At 37.3% G+C, this 16,122-nt stretch overlaps 2 protein-coding genes across 2 annotated transcripts; both read right to left on the bottom strand.

Moving 5' to 3' along the window:
- Nucleotides 1-760: 760 nt before the first annotated feature.
- Nucleotides 761-4,128, bottom strand: LOC110755943 (Galactosyltransferase family protein). Its single transcript, XM_021957269.2, has 9 exons — nt 3,978-4,128; nt 2,760-3,070; nt 2,424-2,491; nt 2,103-2,308; nt 1,764-2,021; nt 1,577-1,664; nt 1,342-1,467; nt 1,137-1,246; nt 761-954 (listed from the first exon to the last, which is right to left on the bottom strand). The coding sequence occupies exons 2-9, from the start codon at nt 3,033-3,035 to the stop codon at nt 806-808; spliced, it is 1,281 nt and encodes a 426-aa protein (XP_021812961.2). The 5' UTR covers nt 3,036-3,070; nt 3,978-4,128; the 3' UTR covers nt 761-805.
- A 3,140-nt stretch (nt 4,129-7,268) lies between these two features.
- LOC110755907 (protein NRT1/ PTR FAMILY 4.4-like) lies at nt 7,269-11,473 on the bottom strand. Its single transcript, XM_021957216.2, has 5 exons — nt 11,036-11,473; nt 10,504-10,721; nt 9,658-10,095; nt 9,128-9,273; nt 7,269-8,850 (listed from the first exon to the last, which is right to left on the bottom strand). Exons 1-5 carry the CDS (start codon nt 11,160-11,162, stop codon nt 7,953-7,955), a joined length of 1,827 nt encoding a protein of 608 aa, XP_021812908.2. The 5' UTR covers nt 11,163-11,473; the 3' UTR covers nt 7,269-7,952.
- Between the last annotated feature and the right edge of the window lie 4,649 nt (nt 11,474-16,122).

Raw genomic sequence — 16,122 nt, 5'->3', positions numbered from 1 at the left:
TGGTCGAATCCAAGCTTCTTTCTTCTTTCCAATTATTGAGCGACTCAGGATTTATTTTCTGTTTACAGGCAAATCAAAGTTTCATTCACAATATTTAAATTTGCTTAAATAAAAACACTTTATCTATTACTAATTTACTATTAGAGCATCTCCAGGGTGGATGTCGAATGTAAAATGTTAAATTTGAATTTGATGACTTATGTGGCAATTTGACATTTTGGAAAAAAATTAATTCCATCGGAAATGCCAAATATCATATTATTTTATTATATTTTTTAAAACAAATGGGGCTTATATAATACATAAAGTTTTAAAAGAGAGTAAATGATAGTGGGGTTTGGACTAAGAAAATATTAAAATAATATTTGACATCAAGCTTTTTGATATGTTATTTTTGACATATCTCTTCTAGCTTTCAAATTTATGTAGAATTTGACTACTCGGTTGGAACAACTTTAACCTTCAATTTTTGTCATTTCATGTCAATGCGACAATTTGACATATCAGTTGAAGATGCTCTTAGGAGCCAAGCCAAGCCAAGCAGTATTTATTTAAAAATAAATAAAAACTAACATAAGAATATTGCAATGCATATCCCTTATATTTATTCCATTATAACATTAGAGTCACTAAAATGTAAAACAAACAAGACAAAAGAGGTACACAAAATCTTTCAAAAAAACCAATAAAGTTGGCGACTATCACTCTCTCTCTCTCTCTCTCTATTTTCATCTCTAGTCTCTAGAGTAGACCATACATATATATATATATATATATATATATATAATATTAATAGGTATTGAAATCAAAGATCAACGTTCCAAACAGCACCATTTCCCTCCCCGCACAAGTTATGCACGTCTTTCATCCTCTCCACAGAATCACATATCCCGCTGCACTTCCAATCGAATGAAGCCACGCATACATTACCTTCTTCTGCCCTCCTTTCGCATTCTGTACATATATACACATAACACAAACTCAACTATCGTCGCATCACTAACAACATCATTAATCATCCCTTTTACTTGAGTAATTCACCATAATGGACACCAATCAAGGGATATAGGGTAGTTTTTCATTTCGACCATAATCCATCCACACAAAATTATTAAATATTTATGTCAAAAGAATACCTGTAGGGGTCCCACAACACATTGAACGGTCATCCACGTGTTCAACTTCAAGCCCAATGAGCCAGGCACCCAATGATACATCCTCATTGGCATACCTATGCAGTATGGGCCTGAAAATACATATGTTTAATGTTAATAACTTAATAGGAACCCAACCAAAGAAAGAAAAAAGATAAAACAAAGTGAGTGATTAAAATGTGCTCACAAATTGATGGAGATGTAGGCAGCCAGGTCCTTTGAGATAGCATAGATTTGGCCAGTGGCATGCCTGAAATACTTGTTTCCTTCTTCACCAAATTTCCAATGCTCTGGCTCGTGATATTTTACCCCTCTGCACCCACAATTTGTAATATTACATTCTTGTTTTCTTCATTAATCTCATTTAGCTAGACTCTTAATTCTTTGGAAGGAAGAGAAGAAGAAGTGAAAAATATTCTCACTTGTGAAAAAGAACTGGGCCTGACTTCATGCAACCAATATAAATTCTGGGTTTGGACCGGTGGCTTGCAAGTGCACTCACTAGCATACCTGCACCAAATCAGAGTTCAAACCCAATTAATATTCTTTTGAATTTCTTGACTGAATTTAGTTGTAGGCTTGTAGCTAGCAAAACTATTTACAACATACCGAGATTAACATGGACATCATCGTCGACCTTAACATAAAAGTCAGCATCCCAAATGGAGATGGCAGTGGAGAAATACAAGCGGGTCTTGGTGGAGAGCTCATGGTAGCCCTCCACGTGGTTGAGCCTGAGGAAGTCCTTGTGCTCTGCCTCTTCTGCTTCAATTGCTCTATCTAGCATGCCCCCCGGCGTGGCACTCTGCCCTATCACGAACCTTATAACAATCCCTTTCTCCTTCTCCAGCTTCTTTAGCTCACCTCCTGCACCCACCGCATATATAAATTATAATTCCATTCCATTAACATTGATATGTTCTTTCTTTGGAAAGTTATAACAACCACCTTTAGGCATCCACGTTTCTCGAACTGTTTTTCGTCGTTTCATGCTGCTAAAAGCTGTGTTGATTCCAATGACAACAAAAGCTTTTTGTTTAGGAGGACTGGCATTGTTTGATGCTCCGTCTAACTTAACTTGTCCATCTAATCTTTTGTTTGCTCTTGCTGCTGCTAATTCCATTTCCAACCTTGAAATTGTTTTATCCAGTGATCTGTTTTTTCAATATCATTTATAAACAAGAGCAGAAAAGTTAATAAGATTAATAAACTATAACGAATGTATGGAGAGAGAGAGAGAGAGAGAAAATATTGTTGTATAGAGTTTACTGGATAGCTTGATGGGTTTTTGTCACCTCCCCCATCATGTCTTCTTCTGATTTTCCTTCAACCAATTTCTGATTCAAAAAGGGGAAAGAAGAAGAAAATTAATGTTAAAAATTGATTGATACTAGTAGCTAGCCAGTGCTCAAAATAAATAAGCAAGATGTCACATTGAATGAAAACAAGATGCACAATCAACTTCCCAATTGATCATATGATGGATATCGAAATTGCATGTGTTAACTTACACGTGAACTGTCTCATGATATTGAAAAATGAATAACAGCTATATAGATATGTAACGTATATTGTTGACTAATTGATGAGAGTAATAATACTTACCCGCTTGTGATCACAATCTTGTTTGACAGAAGCCTCTAGCTTCTTCAACTTGTTGGAAATGATGGGAAATTGATGAGCTTCTTTGTTCGGATCAGAAGATGGTTGAGTGGTCCATGTCATGCGGCTAGCACAAAACAGTGATCCTGCAAGAAAACTTGCAAGACATAGCACCAACATGGCTCTTCCTGAAACCTGCTTTCCCCTCATGATAATTTTCTTCCTGCCTGAATAGTCGCGGTCGTTTTCAAGTCGCCACAGCCGCCCTGCACACAGCATCAAATAACGAAATATTCCCGCAATCAGCTTCTTTCCTGATATCACCCACCTGTTTCTAATTAGGGCCCTATACAAGAACATGATCATATTTTTGGATAACAACACAAAAGGCTTGATCATGGAGAGATTGAAGAAGAAAAATATATGCAATTGATCTGAGATGATTAATTTTTTAATGTTATCACATCGTCAGTCTAATGCTGTTTAATTAACATTAATGTCTGAAATTATGTACGTAGCAATCCTATAGGACTAGAACTAGGCTAGGAGCTGGACATGTTTTGCAATCTTCTTCTGATCTACACTACATATAAGTGGCAAGTATTCATTTATCTAAGCTTTCAATCCCCCACAGCCATTAATATTATTACCAAGAAAGGTGGTGTTTCTTCATCTTCAAATACAGGTCATGTGACAAAAAATGGGATGTTGATTTGAAACCTATTAAATTTTTTGACGCAAACTCCCTTACTAGCACCCTCTTTGCTTTTCTCGGCGTTAACTTGAACAAGTAAAATTAATGACACGCTCATTCCATACAATTAAGCAAATTAATGTCAAACCAGTACAACAATATGTCTTAGCCACTAGTTTTCAGGCATAAAAAGATCCAATTGAAACTGGATGGACGAGAGTCAATTAAGTAGATCACATGCCATGTATCATTTTGCTAAGCTTATAATTAAACTAGTCTATCTATCTTTATAATGATCTGCACTAGCTATATTCAACAAAATACATGGGAGTGCAGAAGTCAGCTCAGACAGGTGATTGGTAACCCATATGATATCATCTGTTCGTCTTGTAGAATATCTAGCTACATGTATATGTAGGACTCTGAGCAAAATTATATGGATCACATGAGTTATTACGTACCTTCGTTAGAAAAAGCAAAAGACTTGCTATAAAATTCAAAAGAAAACAAGAAAAGTTCATAATTACCTTAAGAAAGTATCTATCGCGCGCGATCGTGAGGGGAAGCGCTTAACATGGAAGGATGAGAGAAGTCCTTGACCTTAAGTGCATTTTTCTTAATCTGGTATTATATTTCTCTCATGACCAGCGGCCTCTGTAATCCATCTCTTTATTAGAAGGATAACTTTGGATGGTTAGGGTTGGCAGTTTAATCATGTGCTTTTCATGGTTCAACAAATTGTCTGCATTAACAGAAGAGAACTTCCTCCATTTTGTTTGGGTGTCCTCAAAAGCACCATATATTTTTTACGTGTGTATTGGGAATTCTCTCCCTAGAGCAAGGTATATATAATATAGTACACATATATAAGGTTTTGATATTTTGTTTGTGCGAGTGTGTACAACTAGTGTATATGTATGTGTGAGAAAAGAGAGAAATAGAGGTGTAGATAGACAAGTTTAAGAGCACATGTTATGTTAATTAGCATGCAGATTGCAGGACACTCGATATTATTTGAAAGATTAATTTCAAGTGTTGGATTGGATTGGGACATGGACCTTATTTTGGGGTGTTTAGATGCCTAATTCAGAGGCTCTATGCTTGCTGCTACTCTTGCCACTTTCTTTTATCGTGGGAATCATACTCAATTCTCTCTCTCTCTCTCTCTCTCTCTCTCTCTCAACTGTAATTTTGATTCAGGTTTACCATCTGGCACTACGAAATTTTAATTGACATGATTGGTAGGTGAAGCACACAATAAACGTGAGATCAAAATCCTTCTCGGCAGGAACCCAAGCATATTATGTTTAGGTCATTTCTTCTTCTCCAAAAACCAAGAGAAAAAATAGAAAATTTACTAGGTTGTATGATTTCAACTCTTTTCATTAAGGACTAGTCTCTCTGCACTCATTTTTGGCTATGCAAGATGCTTTTTCTTATCACGCATAGAGTTGGTAATGGGTCGTATCGTGTCGGGTTCATGTGTGTCGGGATAATAAACATGTCAAGAATACTCAACCCGAACTCGAACCCGACCCATTTAATAAACGTGTTGTGTCGGGTTCGGGTCATCTTAAACAGGTTACCTTGTTAATAATTTGTTTAATAAAAAATGGTAGCAACTAGTAACCAGTGGGATTCAGTTTTGAACCAACTCCATCAATTGTTTTTTAGTAGGAGAAACCATAGAGAGAGTGAGATTGATGATGATGATATGAGGGCTTAAGAGAAAAGAAAAGAAAATTAGACATGAGTATTTTTTTTGTTTTGTTTTGTTGATTGGAAAAAGCAAAGAATTTTTCTATGATCACAATAATGTGAGAATTGGTTATGATGCGTAAAGAAACATTTACTAAAATAGTTATGCATATAATTGTTATAAATATTAATATCAAATTATATACATGTGAAATTATACTTCTTTGTCTAGACCAAAAAAAAAAAATTATACTTCTTTGAAAAACAACTTGTGGAAACATTATAAATATCAAATGGTGTAGCATATAATCACAAAGTTGTCTGCAACATGATGGATAAGGTGTTGGAGAGGAATGAAAGTGGCAATCTCTTGTGTGTGTGCTAAAGTCTCCATTTCCTTTCATTTTTGAGCGGGTTGGTAGGTATTACATGGGTTGACACAACGCGTTTAATAAACGGGTTAAACATATGCTTTAGTGGGTTGGTGGGTTGACCTGAAACCCAAATGGGTCATGACAGGTTGACTCGAAAATGACCCAAATTTTTATTGTGCGGGTTCGTGTCGTGTTTTTTATGTGCGGATTTCGAATCATATAACGGGTCATATCAAAAATTACGTGAGACTTAAAGTTTTTATTTATATATATTACATAAATATTACGAAATATTACGATTATATTTATCAAAACTTTTCTACCACGCATATGTTTAATTTATTGTTTGACTTGTTTTTTTTTTCCTCTCAATTAATGAAGATATTTTTTTTTTATACAAGTGATAATCTAAACTACCCTAAATTATCTACACTACCAAAGAGGGTGACTCGAACTTGAGTACAATCCTTAAAATCACTATATCATAAACATAATGAATGACAATTTTACAGTAATTATAGTAACAAAGATACTAATTTGTTGCCAACAGAGTCTATTCCAATGGAAAAGGGCATTGATTTGACTTATGGATCAGTGGTCTCATGTTCGAACCCTCATAACACCTTGGTATTGTGTGTGTGAGAAATCCCCTCTCCCTTGACTATCGCTTGTATTTTAAAAAAATTACTAATTTGTTAACCCCTTAACATAATCACATCCCAAAGTTTTAGTACAAAAATAAAGATGATTATTGATGGCAAAGAAAAACTCTGTGCCATTAGAAGGGGTTTCGAGAGAGACAGAGAGTTTCCTAAGGGAGGATGCTGTGCCGTAGCAATACTAAAATTTCTTCAGCTCTAGGCCTAGGGTGGTTTTTCGAGCGGGAAAGTTGCAACTGAAATGAGCTTGATAACGAAAAGAAAAAAAGTTTATACTGAAATGGGCTCGGCCTGCTTATTTTGAAGCCCATTTGAATAACATGGACGATCAGGCTCATAAATGATTTCAGAACCCATGTGGGTAATGTGATTCTGTGGACACTCAAAAGTAATCTTTGGTTTACTCTATTTCGCTGTGAATGAAAGGTTGATGCATTGATATGCTTCTTGTTATGACGAAGGCAAGCTGCTCGAAGAAATGCCCCAAAGAGTTTGAGGTACGTAGCCAGCTGATATATTTTTCCACCCTGACAAAGAAAAGTTCTTGGATTCTCCATTGGTCAGTAATGTGTTAGTTAAGCTAGCTAGGCGTCCCTGTTAATGAATCACACGAGTACTCAAGTGTAAATAGAACATGAAATGTCTTTGAATGCTTTGGAAATCGAAACTTTATTAGGAAAATAATATATGTATGTATCATTCAGCCCTTATGTGGAATATTAATTTAGGGTATAACGGGACAGAAAAAAAAGTAAGTTGGTCACAGTTATTGGAGTCAAATACGAATCACCAGTTGCATGTCGGTAAACCCCTAGGCTGAATCTGAATCACCAGTTGGTAATCACCGCTAAGCTATCAATATCATCAGAGCGATGATGATCTACTTGCTTAACCCATGATTTACTCATAACATTTGGAGAGGGGTAAGCAGTAAGTAAGCATGGGGGACAAGTTTGCTGGTAAAGATGGCTACTCATGGGGACCCTTAGAGTCTTTAATGAAACATAAAAAGTTAAAATCATGTTGAAATACTACACTCCGTCTCTCAAAGCCAGTAGTGGTAGGAAGATAATAATGAATTTCCAACACAAGACATGTATGAGACATGTTTCATTCTTAAGGTGAAAGTGATAGAGAAAGAGACAAGAGCACAGCAAACACATTATCCCTAGGACCCCAGAAAGAGTCAAAAGTGTTTTCCATTTTTAAGCTTATGAAAATGCTTACAAGTTACAAGCAATAATAATATATACATATCTAACACATCCATCCATGAATATGTATGAGTTACATCACCATAGCTAGATTAGCTTTGCTTTTGTGAAAAAAAGACTCTTCTTTTAACTAACCAAAGCATAAAGCAACAAACCCCACCACTTACATCCTACTTTTTCCTCCCAAAAGAAACATTTAGACCCCTCCCCTTCACATGATCAACAGAAAGAAGCATTGAAGAAAAAGGTGGAGAGAAGCAGGAGGGTTCATTGAACCTTGTGGTTGATGGGTTTAGACCTATTTTCCTCACACATTCTTGGCAATATCAATTCCAAGACTTGGCTGACTCTCTCTAGACTGGTCCGTCTTACACAGTCATAATATATATATTAATTAACAACCTAGCATGCACTAATTAAGGGTATCTATCTAGAGGTACCATTTACTTGAGGAGATTTGCCTTTTAATTTTTGTACATATCTAAGAGCACTAATAAGCAAAAGAGGGGTCTAGCTAGGTCAAGAAAAATTTATAAGAGAGATGAACGGCGTCAGCTTCAAGTTTTAATATTGTGAGCTTCAACATGCTTTGAAGGGTTGAAGTTATTGCTTTCCAAGTCTTTTCCGTAGGACTGTTTTGGTGATGAAGGGAGTGATAAAGACGGGTTGTAAGAATACCAATTTGACCAGAAAAGGTAATTGAAGAAGTTGATGAGGCTGAGGGCAGCAAGCAACCAATAGAAACGGTCTAGCCTATCCCTGTTGAGATCATTGTCACTAAGCCAGCCTCCCCTTGAAGAAGTTGAGGTGAGCTTGTTCACCAGAGAAACAAGGATGGAGCTCAAATAGAAGCCAAATGAGTATGAACAGTATGTCATGGCAGTTAGAAAGGATTGCATCCCTTCCAACGACTGCTTGTAGAAGAACTCTATAAGTCCCACTGCGGTGAACATCTCTGAGAGGCCAAAGATGAGAAACTGGGGTGCAATCCAAAAGATGGAAAGCGATTCGTTCGAAGACAAGGCCAAGTTTCTTCTCTTTTGCTCAATTAGTGCAGCCGAGACCATGGAAAACGTAGCAATAAAGAGGCCAGTGCCAACTCTTTGCAAAGGTGAGATCCCAGAGTCCCTTCCAGTGAGTTTTCGTGCAGCAGGTACAAAGACAATTTCATAGAGAGGGACAACAAATATAAGCATAATGTAAGGGATGGCTTGAAGTGAAGCTGGGGGAATTTTGAAGCCTCTTGTGATCCTAGTGTTCATGGCAGTTGCTTGCTGGACTGAGAATGTCTGGAGTTGAGCTAAAATGGTGTTGAAGATGATGGTACAAGCAAAAATGGGCACCACAGAGATGATTATTTTGACTTGCTCCACTTGAGCCACGGTGCATAATCTCCAGGGACTTTCGTTCCTCTGAGTTCCATCTTCAATTTTGATGCATGCCTTGTCTAGGAATCTGCAGTTTGAGTAACCACAGTCAGTTCAGTACTCACTAGATAGAATAGAACCCATAAAATTAAGAACAACAAACTTTTCCTATCAAAAGTGTGATAATGCTAATACATGTGTATTCCCATGTAAAGAAGTTGACATTGACATTTCAAATTCAAACCTTTTTCTCCTTGATTAATGCAGAGGGCACAAAATTAGTATCAGATTCTGAGACAAAAAGAAAAGAATCCAACTCTAGTTTAATTCGTTGCTTTTAAATCATGCAAGCAAAGCAAACCCACCTGAACTTTTCAGTATGGAGGAGAGGGCTGATGTTAGGCGACATTGGAACGAAGAGGTGGTTTGGCACATTGTTTTGGTTTCCATGAAGCATTTCTGTATTGGAAGGACAGATTTGCTTTCTCTTTGTAAACGCAGCAACAAAGACCTGATGATCAACAGAAACATGAATAAATTAATTGAAGGATCAGAAAGAGACATTGATCATGCGCACTTTGATAATTATTTTAAGTATGGTCGGTCGGGGTATTTTCATAGGGGGTGGGGTGCCAGGAATAATTAAAATATATAACAGCAAATTGAGCTACAAGAAAGTCTCTAAAACATTACAGAAACACACACCCACACACTCATACACCAAACGAGAAAAAGAACTTCCTTTACTGGAGTTGAATTAAGCTTATAACTGACACAAAAGCTAGCATATAGCCTAAAGGCTCCTCAATTTCCAAAGGCTAAAAGTAGAAAAAGGCATTTATAATAAAACTCTGTAGAGAAAGAGATTAAAGGAGAAAGGCAAGTGAAAGCTTACCTGAGCAATTGGAGTGAAAATACTTCCGCGAGGGGGCTTGTTCCTGTAGAGAGGTGTACCGAAAGTCAAGCAAATTAATCCCATTGCCATGGCAGCTGCAGACACTCCAAAGCCAACATCCATTCCAGAGTGTGTTTGGACCCAAACAAGAACAGTCAATGCAATAAGTTCTCCGATGCAGAAGGCGAAGTAGGCGCAATTGAAGTAAGACGATAACTTCTTGGATTGCTTGGAATCATCCCTCCTGAATTGGTCAGCCCCATGAGAGATTATGTTTGGTTTTAGACAACCACTTCCTAAGGCCACCAGATATATTGCAGCAAAGAATATCAGAGCCTTGTACCCCTTTGCCTCAGGACAGTACTCATGGGACATAATCTTGCAAGGGGGTGGCCTTAATTCTGGGAGATGGGCTTGAACACAGAGTAATATAAAACCCTGCAAGCAATTTTACACCAAATATTATTATGGTTCATGCAAGGGAAATAGAAAAAAAGAAAAGAAAAAAGAAATCTAATTCTCATAATTATACTATTATTTCACACAGAATATGCCTTTTCCTCTTTGGGCTGCAAAACAATGGGCTGTTGTGTTGCTAGAAACCATCATGTAAAACATACATCTCTGTTGTTGTGTATAGCAAATGAAATGATAAGAATCAGCCACTTTTGAAGCTTTATTGATTTAGTGTTACAGTAAGATTAGTTTTCAGAATTTAATAAGATAAACCTAGATTTCAGGAGAGAGACAGAGAATCTTGAATATGCAAATTGCAAGATAGTGCTTGAAATCATCATGATCAAAGATTGCGCGCAGTAAAAGCAAAAAAGAAAAAAATCGACTTACAGACAACTCCACAAAGCCAAAGATGATCATGGTCCAGAAGCTCCCAAGATAGGAATCTGAGAGGTACCCACCAAAGAGGGAGAGGAGGAAGACTGTCCCTATAAAGTTTGTGACAATGTTTGCAGACTTTGACAGTGAAAAGTGCATCTCATTTAATACATAGGTAATCAGATTGTTCCCAACAGCGGCTATTGCCATCATCTCAAAACCTTGGAGACCTGCATAAATATATAACATATATAAATATAAATATATCATCCACCAACAAGATAGAACATGTGTTATTTTATCATCTCTCTTTCTGTTATAAACCAGCAAGAATGCATGTGGTTTAGGGAACTCACTGTTGATTGCATCCATCATATAAAGTTCATGTATTACCATATTCACAGTTGATATAGTAACAAATAGTAGTACATACATACTGAATGCGAAGAGGTGAGCAAAATAAGATATGCATTCAAGATCATATGAATATGGTGCAAAATATGAAATAAACAAACATGAGAGAGAAGAGAGAGAAGAGAGAGACCAAGGACAAAAACAGCGGCCCTCATTCCACCGTGCTTGGTAGGCTTGCAGGGTCTGCCTCTCCAATCAACAGACATATCCTCCACCACAGCCTCAGCCTCAGACATGGAATCTCCTCTCAATTTCATTTTTGTTTCTCGTCAACTTTCTGTATCTCTTCTCTATAGACTGACTATACACTCTCTCTTCCTCTCTTTGTGTTATATGTATGTATATTTTTGCTGACTTAATAGAACTAGCTAGCTAGGTATATGTTTTTGTGAAATCAGAGGCCCTCGCTTGCTTAAAACTTGTTTTGTGATTTTGAGACGAGCTCTAACAAGTGGGTTGGCCTCTCCTCATATTTATAGTGTCCATCAACCTACATTTCCTCGGGGCCGATCTTTTGGGTAGAGTAATTCGAATTTGGAGTCCTCGTGAAGTTGACTCGGCAGTAGTGGCATGCCCCATTTTGCTCAAAACTAAGTCAGCCCCCACAATCATATCATCTAATCACTTTCACTTGGTATATATGTATACATAAATTAATTTTATATAATCCAAGGCCACTCTTCCTCCTGATAAACCATCTACCGTCACGGCCACGGCCACCACCACCACCATATATATATAAGATGAGATCAGATTTGTGGCTCCGGGTACCATGGGCCGTAGTTTTCGGCAACAGTAGTCACTCGTGAATCATGATCAATTGGTCATGGTCATTCTTCTCTCTCTAGTGGGCTGCCCCCTACCTAGTCATACACAGTGGACCATTACGTCCATTACTGCTATTATGTTCTCTCTCTCTCTCTCTCTCTCTCTCTCTCTCTCTCTCTCTCTACTCCCTTCATTCATCATGGTTCAACAATACTATACTCCCTCTACTTTCCTTTTCTTCTTTTTTCTTGTTGCTAGTTAATTTTTGAATCAATCAAACACTGTCGCGTCTTTTTGCTGAATCAAATTCGGTGTCTCTTTTTTTTTCTTTGATAAATAAATTTAGTCTCTAACAATATTCTATTTTTATGCTTATGGGAAATAGTTACATTTCTTAGTTATAATTTCAATATATATTCATCATGATGATTTTTTTAACAACAATTTTTAACAAATATGTTTTCAAAGAATCAGACATGTGCCAAGGCTTATCTAGATATGATTGGCAAGATACTTGACGGAGATCACCACACCCGACATGTCAAACACTTTCGGTATCAAGAAAAAGGCTGTGTCCTCCCTCTGTGTAGTCTTCTGATTCATCTCATCTAGACAAAGTGACAGGCATAGTCAAAGTTATTAGAATCATCCTGCAAACTTTATGGTCATGCTTATCTGATATCTAGACTAGATATGGATCTGTGGTAGCAGAGAAGCCATTAACCATTTGCCTATATATATATATATGTGTAACATTTGACAATATGGATAAAATAAGACCCGTAAAAAATATATGAGACCCTTTTCAAATTGCAGAAGCACTAAGGCACTAATTAAGATAATTAGGTATATATATATAAGATATGGTGCAGGAGGAAAGTGATCGGCCTTTAGCTGTATCCATCCATCTATCCATCTTTTATGCTCGTCAAAGGCAGTGATGTCTCATGTCCCTAAAATGAGCACCAACTGTATTCCAAAGGCTGGGCTCTCTACTGCACTTTTAGCCAGTAAGGACCCGACCACCCAAAAGTCACCTAAAACGTGGCAGAGAATTGTTGTTAAAGAAAGAGTTCATTGACTTCCTCTGACTCTTGTGTATAGTTTAATACTACTAAAATGAAGAATTTTTTATATACAAAGTGATATTGAAGAAATGAAGAATCGAATATAAGACCCGGATAAATGATATTAACTATTTGAACTACAAACTGCTAACCTGCTAGAAGGAAGGAAGATAACTCACTCACCTTAATTTGCAAGTAACTATGGCAGACATATTCTTATGAATAAATTATTGTAGCAGAAATTATTTAATTAAAAATGTCATACATGTTGTGTTAGAGGAAGGAAGGGATGAACTTGGTGTGGTTTGCATGATGGGTTTTGGAAATTAATAGATAGTGCCACATATTGGTAGGGTGTCACAGCTTTGCTTTATGCTTAAAACAGTATTTTCTATTTAACCAATTGAATCAAGGTCTAAATGTTGTTAATTACTTTTTATTCTTTTATTGTTAGCGCGGATTCCATTTAGGGAAAGCATGTAGCAGATGTTAAACGGGCATTAAACCATGTACCTAATGCATTCAAAATTCAGACCTTGTGTCAAACGGGCGATTTGAATTCCTACACGAAAATTCTAATCATTTAATATTTGTATATGCACCCACCCTAAGGTTTCGGGTGGTGGTTTGAGAAACTGTTGATGTGACGGCGCCGGCGAGATCTGGGTTGCCGGAGTGGGTTTGCTTTGGGGCAAGTCTGGGGGGCTGCTGTACGAATGATGGGGATGGGTCGGCGATGGGAGAGGAAGGCAGAGGGGGAGAGAGAAAGAGAGAGTAGGAATTTTTAATTTTTAAAGATTTTTAAATTTTTTTTTTCACACATCAGCATCAAAGTGGGTACCACACTTGCCACATCTTCAATTTAATAGGAAATTTTACAGTGAAGTTGATGGATGGCGAAATCTGGTTAAATTTAAAAACGTTGGGTATCAAATTGATGAAATTGAAATTTCAGAACCCATTTCAATACGGCACATAAACCTCGATGGAGTAAAATGTCGTTAGTCCCTTTTTTTTTTTTTCTAACCAAAGATACTCACTGGGAAGGAGATGGATGTCCTTTGTTTTAAAAAAAACATGAGTATCCTTTCTGACGTTAGCGTATAATATTCCTGTAAAAAATTAGTCAAAGTTGTAAGGATGTTAAAGAGTTTATTGGGAGTTGGGCTATTTCTCAATTGTCAATTAATTTTGGAATGAAACTTCGCATTCTTTCATGGTATCGTAGCGGCAGTCATTATCACTTAATTGCAACGCGAATATAAGATGCTCATTTTTGATTAGATGTGCAACGACATCATTTTAATAAATAAAAAATATAAGCACTAAAAGAAACATAAGTAGAGAACGGACGTTGTCTTGATCCATCAAAATATTGTGAGTTCAACAAACGGGTTAGAACTTAGATGATTTTTTTTTTTTTGTCGTAATTAATTTAAGTTCATTTAAACCCCAAAAAATGGGAAGCAAACAAACAGAGAAAACAAGGGTCGAAAAGGCCAGGAACAAACAAAACACCACAAACAAAGAGAAAATTAGACTAGAACCATTATAATCTAGTATAATAATCTTCTCCATCACAAATTCAGAACAAAATACAACATAAAACCACTGTCACCGCAAAGGGGAGGAGAATGGCACCATCATGGCCACATAGATCTTGTGATATATAGATAGGGCAATTATAGTGGGAGAGTGCGTGGATGGTGTCACAACATTTGAGTTGAAATTCATGATCCTAAGCTAGCCAATTAGAAGATACTTGGCAATTGGTATCAAAGATATGGAGGGAACAATTATACATATATATAATATGAGTTGGTTGTTTGCCGGACACAAGACTCACAGATGAAAAATGAAAGTGGCAAACATTGAATTTCTGGTGTACCCGTAAACATCGGCTTTGGCGGCCCTTAAACTCGCAATTGTGATTTGACAACAAGTAGCCAGCTAGGAATCATATATTACATAACAAAAGCCATAACATAACAGAGTCATTGAATGAATGAAATGAAATGCTCACAACACAAGACAAGACAATTTGGCACACAGTTGATATCAAATAGTTCTCACTTTCCTGCCCTTTGTTCATCTGTTTTACTATTTTCTTTTCTTTCTTGCTTTTCTTTTCCTCTTTTCTAAATTGACGCAGAAAGAAACTGTTCGCTGGATATCCCATTAACAATCCCACCCATCTAGCGATTTGTATTTGATAAGTCCTTTTAGGGCCCATTTGATAGGCTATACTGGACTGAATTGGATGTATTAGAGCAATTCCAGCGGGCAACCCCTTGCTCGAGCAAGGGGGGGCCTAGGCCCAAAAAGTGTTTCCAGCGAGCAAATGCTGCCAGGGCAGTTGGTGGGCTCCACAAGCCTGGGCTGGCCCAAATGCAAGAATAGCTTAGGCTTTTGCCTGGGTTTGCTGACGTCTGCAATGACATCAACAATGAAAATTTTAAAATAAAAAAATCTAAAAGAATACAAAAAATTTCAGATTTTTAAAAAATAAATACTTAGTCATATTCTTCACTTCCCACACCAAAACTCTATACAAATTCCTCTCCTCATATCTCATGTGAATAGTGGTTGCTCTTGGATTGCCCTGGCAATGGGTGAAAACACCACAAGCCTTTTGCAAAGACTGCCACTATTCACGTAAATAGTAACAGCCCTTACCTTGCCCTTGCCCTTTGCCATCGCAAATGGGTGGAAGTGCTCTTACATTGGACTGGTTAGGATATGAATGGATTTGAAGCAGTTGTTTGGTGCAATAAACACCAAGTTGAGATTGTAGAACTGGAACAAAAATAGCAAAAAAATTAAAACAATGAATACAATTCTAAAAAATGCAATTTGACTAATCTACCAGCAAGAATTGCAAGTCCCCCATAAGATCTCAAGAACAAATTAGATCATAAGATCTCAAGAACAAATTAGATCAACAAGAATCGCAAGGCCCCCATAAGATCTCAAGAACAAATCAGATTAGATCAGCAAGAATCGCAAGGCTCCTCCTTCAAATCAGATCGCAAGTTTGGTCGGATCGACTGGAAGATGCGATGATCTGCGAGACGCAAATGAGATAGGAGTGGTTGTGAAATGGCGCCATTGCGTCAACCCGAAGATATGGCTGAGAGAGAGAGAGAGAGAGAGAGAGAGAGAGAGAGAGAGAGAGAGAGAGAGAGAGAGAGAAGGCAACAAACCAAACCAGAGCAAGTCTCAAATCAAAGAAGGAGGCGTGCTCGCAAGACGACTCGACTGGCTTCGAAACCCATGTCTACCAATGGGTTCTGGAGCCCTTGCTATTATGGACTGGTGTCCAATAACCACATCCAGTCCATGATACATTATAAGTCCACCAAACAATGGCTAGGACCCATGT

The sequence above is a fragment of the Prunus avium genome, chromosome 8 (genome assembly GCF_965620075.1).
Source record: "Prunus avium chromosome 8, drPruAviu1.hap1.1, whole genome shotgun sequence".
NCBI classification, from domain to species: Eukaryota; Viridiplantae; Streptophyta; class Magnoliopsida; order Rosales; family Rosaceae; genus Prunus; species Prunus avium.
The sequence above is the reverse complement of the archived record's forward strand: the minus strand, read 5'-3'. Positions and strand labels throughout refer to the sequence as shown.